General features: G+C 45.8%; 1 protein-coding gene across 2 annotated transcripts in view; it reads left to right on the top strand.

Moving 5' to 3' along the window:
* The first annotated feature begins 1905 nt into the window (after nt 1-1905).
* Nucleotides 1906-9297, top strand: part of Golim4 (golgi integral membrane protein 4) — a 101876-nt gene continuing 94484 nt past the window's right edge. For both annotated transcript variants that reach the window (XM_045130041.1, XM_045130040.1), the window contains exon 1: nt 1906-2650. In XM_045130041.1, the coding sequence (XP_044985976.1) occupies nt 2464-2650 (187 nt within the window). In that variant the 5' untranslated portion in view covers nt 1906-2463. The remainder of the gene's footprint in view (nt 2651-9297) is intronic.

The following is a 9297-nucleotide window of genomic DNA, read 5'->3' as shown; positions in this document are numbered from 1 at the left end:
ACAGAACAAAACTCCTGTTTTAGACTAATTTTTTTCCCCCTTTCCTCCATCTCCTTCTCTTCCCTTCTTTCTCCCTCCCTCTAGACAGGAGGCATCTAAAGCCTTCATGTGCTTGGCCAGTGCTTTACCAACTGAGCTATTACTCTCAGCCCTTTTTGATTGCTTCAAGTTGCTCAAGCTGGCCTTGAGCTCACACTAGCCCAGGCAGGGCGTGAACTTGAGATTCTCATGCCTTAGCTCTCCATATACAATCGTGCACCTAGAGGTCAGGCTTAAGTTCTCATTTTAATAGAACAAATACAATGCTTTAGTGTACTTTGCTTAAATGGAATGAGTACTTTGTTTCTATAGAACAATGGAAAGGACAAATTTCTAATAGCTTCCACTGTCTGTGAAACCTACAAGGTCCTAAAGCTGTCACTTCTGCTGTGGTCATGCTTAGTCTCCTTATTAACGCCTGGTAAAGCTAATATCCTGACTTAGATGAATAATATAGTGTGTTTGCAAGAGCATTTGAAATTTTTTTTTAAAATCAGGTTAGTGTACATACCAGTCCAGTTTACTTTTCACAGTAATAATACCAATGTCCTGGCTAGTTTTGTGTCTTTTGTCAACCAATGTCTTTAGAGTTGACCTACATACCTTGAACACGGGTCTGCCTTTCCGTGTCAGTTTGGCTAAGCATGTCCATCCTCACCTTGAACACTTTTTGCCCATTGTTGATGGTGTGGATTTAATCCAGTTAGAATATTACAAAAATTATGCACAATGTAATAAATGCCACCACACTACTAAGAATTTTGAGAAATAATTTACCGTCTTTAGAATTGAGGTCAAGAGGAGAAACAAAATTCTCATTTATGTAAAATTTCAATTTTCTCTGTCTACTACACAGAAAGAACAAATGCACTACTGATTTGTTTGAAAAGGTTTGGGGTTATTATGGTTTTTTTCATTTCACTTGTTTTCTTTCTTTTCTTGCATAGGGAACTCTGTTGGCCTTTAAAATGCAATTTAGAAATGTAACTGATGTGTTTTTCCCACCAAGAAATCAAGTACACATGACAGAATGAATGCAAACTCATTTCAGCCTGTAAGATTTGTTTTTAAATTATTCTATTTGCAGCCACGGGAAATATATGAGATCATTTCTTTCCCTCTGCCAACCACAAAGTGATCCCCCCACACCCCTCCCCTTGGCTGCCCCACGTAGGCAGCTGAGCAGCCAGTCTAGCGAGCTTGAAGCTTCTTGTTCTGTTCCAGCTTGAATCCCACCACCATCTGCGGGAAAGCACAGCTTTCAGTCCAGTGTCCCGGTGGGCAAGACTTCCTGGGCACCAGGGAGGGCGATGGTGCATGTCATGTAGTGCTCAGGGCGTGTTTGTAAGCCCGAGTCCATGGAACACGGAGACAGGAGCTGTACTCAGCAGAGGGCACGCACTGCTGCTTTAGTTCTTTCTGATGTGTCTGCAAAGTACTTCTCTCTCCACGTGCACACTGAACACACACACACACGCACACACGCACACACACTCATTCACTCGCACACGTGGTCACTGATTCTGCGCCCTGCTTGCTAATCCTCACCCATTCTCAGGTCCCAACATGTCCCTCGGGCACCCCACGCGGCTCCTGGATTGCTCCCCACCCACTGGGCTCCACATGGGCGCACCCCGGCGGCGCCAGACGGCCCAGGCCACGGAGCCCCAAGCCGGCCCCGGAGCTGGGAGGGAAGGCGCGGCCTGGGGCGGGACGGACAAAGCGGGCGTCCAATGGAGCCCAGCCCTGGCTCCCCGAAAGGAGGGAGCGGCGGCTCGCGCGGGCCCAATGAGCGGGGAGCCCGAGTGGGACTTCCTCCCGGAATCCCGTTGGCCAGAATAGCGGGGCCGTGGGTGACACGTAAGTTGGGTGGGAGGTGGCGGGCGGACGAGGAGGCTGGAGCAGCCCCGGCGGTGACCCCGGCCCGCGGTGTCCCTAACTCGACCCGGGCAGCCTGTGTGCATCCCTCCACTCTACTGGGGCGCCGAGCAGAGCCTGGTCTCTTTGTTGGGTGCGTCCCCCGCCCCCCGGGTGGCACCAAAGTCGTGCGGTGCGAGCCGGGGTGGGACTCGGAGAGCCGGCGGGGACGGCGAGGCCAAGAAGTGCGGCGGAGCGAGAAGAGTCCGACCCAGGCAGCGGGCTCTGAAGAATGCCGAGGGTCCCCTCGCGGGCCCGGCCACGAGTGGGGAGCCAACGTCGCCGAAGTTTGGTGGCCGCCGGCGCGGGGGCGGCTCGGATGGCCTCGTGTCTCCTTGCGGTGCGCGGGGGCTGAGCGGGAGCCACTTCCCCTGCGGCCCCGCTTTTGTGTCTCGCGTCTCCCGAGTTCCGATGCCGCGTCCGGCCACCTCCTGCGGTGGCCGCTGCTGAGGCGCCCGCCCGCGCCGAGGACCCGGGGACACCGCAGCGCGCGCTCCGGGCGGGACTATGGGCAACGGGATGTGCTCGCGCAAGCAGAAGCGGGTCTTCCAGACGCTGCTGCTGCTCACCGTGGTCTTCGGCTTCCTGTACGGAGCGATGCTCTACTACGAGCTGCAGACGCAGCTGCGGAAAGCCGAGGCGGTGGTCCTCAAGTACCAGCAGCACCAGGAGTCCCTGTCTGCCCAGCTACAAGGTACAGTTAGCGGGACGCGCGCGGCCCCGCGCCAACTTCGCTGCGCGTCTCTCCACACGCTGAGAAAAAAAAAAAAAAAAAAGCTTGGCTTGCAGAGCCTTTGGCTCTGTGGTTGCCACCCCTGACCTTCGGGGACATCAGAGGGAGTGGCCCAGGACGGCCGCCCTCTCGAAGTGTCTGGGGAGATGGCATCCCTGTCCTGCTGCTTGCCGCCGGAACACCGTCCCGTCATCCCGAGGTTCGGGTGGGTGTGTGCACACATATAACACAGCCCTTGTCAGAGGCCCAGCCGCAACCCCGAAAACAGCTCCCCAGCCGCCTCTCCCAACCCTTCCCTGAGTGGCATTGTTCCTCGATTGCTAGACATTTGCTTTCCTGTGCAGACTCTGTCAGTCACCTAAGAAATTGGGAGTTTAAAAGAGATCCCAAACAGTACTGTTTTTCAAGGGAAAAAAAAAAAAAAAAATAAGCCATGCCCTAGCAGCACAAACTAATGGCCCAGTATAGTCGAACCTGCTTGATTTTTATGCTGCTAGCTTAACAGGTGACTTGAGAGATGCTGGGCCGGACAAGTGCACACGGTTTGATGGCGAACCATCCTGCAGATGTGTTTGCCGAGGTTTATTTGACTTCCTGGTAGTGCGTTGCTCACGAGCCCCGAGCCCCGGGTGTGCCTGTGAGCGCTCGCACGTGTGCTGTAGAGCTGGCCCTGGGAAGTCAGAGGGAAGAACCTAGCTTTTCACCTAGCCAGGGCCAGCCAGCACGAACACAACCCGCGCCGAGCTTATGTCCTTCTGTTACAGAAGCACGTGTAATGTAAATGTCTTTGACATAAATATTTCAGGAAGGCAGTGTAAGCACTGTGGGGTCCTGTTAGGGATACAGTCACCTTATTTATTATGTTTTTTAATGGAAGCTTTTACCCTGTGGTTTGTTTTTAACACTCATGCTGCAGTGTTTCCAACCTAAATAAATAAATAAATAAAATAGACATAAGCAGTGATATACTGGTGTTCTCTGCTGATGATTTGAATATGGCTTATTTTATCTTGTTAGGCAGATATATAAGCTGAAGCTGTGTTTCTGGCTGTGGATGTGTACACAATATAAAACAGATGCCATTTCCATGCTCCAAGCTATTCTGAGTGTCTTCCAGGGAAGCATTTAAGATGAGAGACAATGATACCCAGCTAGTTGCTTTGTCTGATTTGTTCTTCCCAACTTAGAAGAAAAGAAAAGTATTTTTAGCTTACTGAGACTGCACAAGAAGGCAATGAAAATACGTGGCTGGGCTACACACACACACACACACACACACACACACACACACACCACACACACACACACACACAAAGCCCTGTTTTCATACACTTTTAGATGAAAAAGAAAGTGATTTAAATGCGTTGAAATGTACCTGGGAGCTTTGTTGTTATGAGAAGGGCAGATGTTTACTTATTTACTTAGAAGTTATCAGCAGCTTCCCTGGGGATTTCACTGCATTTAGGCCAGGGGAAAGCTTGCTGTTTGATAGGGCAAGGGGCTTGGATTTTCACAAATGTGGATGGAAGGAGCCTTCATAGTGGATTTCTTGGACTTGTGAGCCTGGCTTTCTCAGACATCAAGACAGGAGCTTAATTTTCCATGTTCCCTCCTTGGGACTGTATTGAGCTTGACTCTCCCAAGGAGAGTCAGTACATGTTTAATTCTACTAATAAGAGAGAAAAAAACCCTTTTTAAATTTTTTGTTGTTGTTTATTTATTTGAGAGAGAAAGAGTGAGAGAGAGAGAGAGAGAGAGAGAGAGAGAGGGAGGGAGAGAACGGGCACGCCAGGGCTTCCAACCACTGCAAACGAACTCCAGACGCGTGCGCCCCCTTGTGCATCTGGCTAACGTGGGTCCTTGGGAATTGAGCCTTGAACCCGGGTCCGTAGGCTTCACAGGCAAGTGCTTAACCGCTAAGCCATCTCTCCATCTCGAGAAAAAACATTTTAGACTTTGGTGAGAAAATTAACCCCAGGCATTTTCATCTGCTTTCTTTCTTAAGTAGGCGGGTTACTTCTGTGTCTCTGCCTTTCACAAGTCAAACAACAGCAAACTATTTTGTCAGGATAGTGCCTTTGCCTCAGTTGTGAGTGAGATAATCTAAAACTTACAGATTAAGGCCCTGAATTCTGGATATTGGCCTGTATTTGCATTGTTCCATTTAATTTTTTAAAATTTTTTTTTTATAAGCGGAGAGAGGAAGAGAGTGAGATAAAGAGAGAGAGTGAGAAGGAAATAAAGAAAGAAAGAGAGAGAGAGAGAGAGAGAGAGAGAGAGAGAGAGAGAGAATGGGTATACCAGGGCCTGTTGCCATTGAAAATGAACTCCAGATGCATGTGCCACCTTGTGTATCTGGCTTTACATGGGTCCTGGGGAATAAAACCCAGGCCATCAAACTTTGCACACAAGCGCTTTAACTGCGGAGGCATCTTTCCAGCCCACAGTGTTCCATTTTGATAGTCTCCAATTATTTTCTCCTCGAGTTCATCTACTTTTGGTGGAGGTGGTGGTAGAGGTCAGAGGTAGCAAATGGTATTCCAGATTAGCACAGCACATCTATTTTTCCCTGTGACAGGGGAAGAAGGAAATGCTCCTACCTAGTTTAGGTGGGTAACCTAAAGAATTTATTATTTTCATTCACTCATTCATTCAGTCATTCATTTTGAAGCAGTGTCTCATCCTACCTAGTTTAGGCTGTAGCCCAGGCTGGCATCAAAATGGCAATCCTATGTTAGCACAGAGTGCAGTGTTTGTAGGTGTGAGCCACCATACCCCAGATTACAGTCCATTTCTCAATGGATTCTTTTGCCATTTCCTCTTCATCTGAAGTACTGCAACACTTGTATAGGAAGTTGACTTCACAAGCAGGCTAGAGTTTCTGCTTTTATTTTCTTTTGTGACTCCTGGCACATTCAGTTTCACATCTGTAGGCCACTGAGCATTTTCGGATGGCTTGCAGCTTTGGCTACCCTCCAAATGACAAAGGACATTTTCTTCAGTAGTGCCAGGTGCCACCTACACAGATGGGTTTGAATTTCAGACTCTGTTAGTAACACGTGTTTGGTTAGGTGGGAACTCTTGACCTGGCATGGATTTGGATTCATCAGTCATGGCTGGCCTTCTACATGATTTGCAAAAGGTTCATTGTTGGGTCTATGCATTCGTTATGTGAGCAGATTTAGGTCATCTTCAATAGGAGAATAGGCTGCACTCCAGGAGGTCCTTTGAAAGCAGCTTACTTTCCCAGGTAACCCAGGTGCATTTTGTTATAAGATATTCCCATAATTAGGAGTTGGGGATGACACAGGGAATAGTCCAGAGACAAGGAAGCCTCTTCAGTTTTAATCCATGTCGATGTATGATTGATTACCTATCTCTCATCTCTCATTTATTGACTTATCTATCATCTCTCATGTTAGCATCTATGTGTCTAGCTCCTACACTAGCTTCTTACTCATACTGAAGAGTAGGGCAGAGGTCACAAGCTGGCGGCAGAGGTAGTAGCAACCTTTGCCTTCCACAGTGTTTACTTAACATTTCAACGTTTTTTTTTTTTTCTTTTTTTTTTTCTTGTGCTTTCAAGTGGGTCCCAATCCCTTCTCTTCTAGAAGCAGCACTTCTCTGGCCAGACTGCCCACTGGGAAGACCTAGCAGGTCTCAGACCAACTTCAGTCAAATGTATGGGGGTGGAACCCAGGCCTCAGTCTTCAGTGCTCCCTACATGACTCCTGTGGGCAGCCATGGTTGAGAATCCCAGCTTTATATCTGAAAACAGAACCACTTCACACATTTGCTCTTCGCTTGTTTTGGCCCCAGGGGTGTTTTCATCTTTTATCCTGAGCACGTGATTGAAAACAGACTGGCTTCAAGACTGTGACTCAAATTCTAGATCTGCAAGTTTTTGTGTGAATTTGTGCTTCATTTTTCTTATTTATGAAATGATAGGATGACTCACTGCCCTCTGGTTATTGTAAGGATTAAACGAATGCCCACGGAACATATAGCTCAAACCTGGCACAAAGGAGCTGCTGCTTGTTAAAGAGTAGCTACTGTTACCATCAGAGTCCTGGGTTGAGATATAGTCTGTCTCCTTTCTCTTCACAGGTTGGTCCTGGGATAAATTTGAAATTAACCAAATTCATTTTGATAGTTAATCACCTCCTTTTAATATTTCTAAGTGAACATCAAGGAAAACAGATCAAGCATAAATCCAGTGTACCTTACCAGGGAGAAGGACTCTCCTTGGAAAGTTATTATTTCTAAGGTAAAAAAGATCTGGTTGAAAAAGAAGTCACTACTTTTTTTTTTTTTTTTTTTTTTTTTGAGGTAGGGTCTGTCAGTTTAGCTCAGGCTGACCTGGAGTTCACTATGTAGTCAGAGGGTGGCTTTGGAACTCATGGTGATCCCCCTGCCACTGCCTCCTGAGTGCTGGGATTAAAGGTGTGTGCCACTACACGTGGCTTTTTTTTTTTTTTTTTAAGACAGTTAGTATACTCCTTTCTGAAACATGGTTATAACATTATAGAACCTTTTGTGGTTGGAGTGACCAGAAGCTGTTTAGAAGTAGTGATACAATGTTTCAATGCTCTATTGTAACTATTTAAAAGAAAGGAATTTGGTGCTTCTAGGAGTCACACCTGTAAGTTAAGTTTTTTTTTTTTTTTTTTTTTTTTTTTTTTTTTTTTTGCTTCCTTAGCCTGAGCATGAAGACTTCACAATGTGTTTGGTTCCCCCATATTTCCCGCAACTCCTAAACTAGAAAAGACATCTTCAGCTCAGGCATAGACATGCAAAATTCCTTCCTCTCTCACTGTTGGCATATAGTTGGTACCCAGGAAACAGCAGGTCTACTCCTATGTTGTATCTACTGATGGTGGGCAGAGGAATGTGAGTGGATATGGACTGAGGAAGCAGAACCCTTGGATTTGATTTCCTGTAACTATAGCTGTGCTCTTGGCCAGCTTAATTATTCACCTCTCCTTGATAGTTTCTTCATGTGTAAATTGGGATAGTCCTCTTACTGTACGTTCTCATGCGGGCCAGTAGCTGGTGTACAGTGGTAGGTGGATGAAACTTGGCATTTAGGCTTGTTCTCGGGAATCTCACATGTAACAGTGGTTCACAAACCTCAGTAATTTAGCCCTCAGGTGTGGGCAATGTGTGGTAGGTGTGATTTCAAGTGCAACATTAGGACTTGTGAACGTCAATTAGACATGGTCGTTTGAGTAGATATCTTCCCTAACGTCCATCTGTGGTGGTTTGAATTAAGTGTTCCCCATAAATTTGTGTGCTTTGAATGCTTGATCTGTAGCTGATGGTAATTTGGGAGGTAGAGCCTTGATGGAGGAGGTGTGTTGTTGGATGTGGGCTTATGGGTATTATAGATAGCTCCCATTTGCTCCCACTTGACTCACAGAATTCTGTTGCTATTTCTGCCTGCTGTGGCAGAAGTGATGTCCTGTCTCTGCTCATACCATGTTTCCCTGCCATCCTTCCCCTCAAGACTGTAACCCAAAATAAAGTTTTCCTCTAATTAGCTCCTTTTGGTTAGGTGTTTGACATCAGCAACAAAAAGGTAACTGCAACAACATCATACACTTAAGAGAAGATACTTAAACTGTTTTAAAGAAAAAAATATATATGTATGTATGTATTTCTTTTCTTTTGTTTTTTTTGAAGTAGGGTCTCACTTTGGCCCAGGCTGACCTGGAATTAACTATGCAGTCTTAGGGTGGCCTTGAACTCACGGTCATCCTCCTGCCTCTGCCCCTTGAGTGCTGGGATTAAAGGCATGCGCCACCATGCCCAGCTAAAGAATATTTTTTTAAGGTTATTAAGGTTTTAATGTGAACTGTCCACCATAGGCTTATGTGTTTGAACACTGGGTCAGCAGCTGGTGATGCTGTGTTGGGAAGTTTTAGGACACTTAGGAGGTGAGGCCTCACTGGAAGGAGTGGGTTATTGCAGGGAAGATGTGGGGGGGTTACTCTGACCTAAGTTCACAAGAGGATTGTCTGCTTGGAAGGTGAGAAGTATAGTCTTAGTCTCACATCCCCACTACCATGAAAACCTGGACTTTCTTAACCATGCGCCAAAATAGATCCTTCTGTAATTTACTTCTGGTTGTTCACAACAGGAAATAAACAATAATTTTTTTTGATGGTGGATTTTTTTTTTTTTTTTTTTTGCTTTTCTGTCAGGCATTCATAAAGTATTAGTCAACTTAGTATTAGTGAACTTAGTAATTCATCCCACCATCTTCAATTTTATTTGTAAAGACAATTCTCATACAATGCACATTAAAAATATACACAGTGATGAACTCTTTTAGAAATATAAATGAACACAGTTACCTAAGAAAAGGAATGTTTTCTCATAAGCATATAAATTAATTCCCTATTTAAAAGATAAAACTAGATACTTCATGCAAATGACTCAGTAAAGCATTCTGTATATACAATTTGTATAAGAATCTACAAGCATTTCACATGACCTGTCTGACTCAGGTACCTCTGTGACAGTGCCTGCCAAGACTGTAACAAATGAAATATTGGTTGTCCCTGTCAGAAAATTGTGTATGACATGAAAACCTCTAGTGGGATTTC

Source organism: Jaculus jaculus, chromosome 11 (genome assembly GCF_020740685.1).
Source record: "Jaculus jaculus isolate mJacJac1 chromosome 11, mJacJac1.mat.Y.cur, whole genome shotgun sequence".
NCBI classification, from domain to species: Eukaryota; Metazoa; Chordata; class Mammalia; order Rodentia; family Dipodidae; genus Jaculus; species Jaculus jaculus.
The sequence above is the reverse complement of the archived record's forward strand: the minus strand, read 5'-3'. Positions and strand labels throughout refer to the sequence as shown.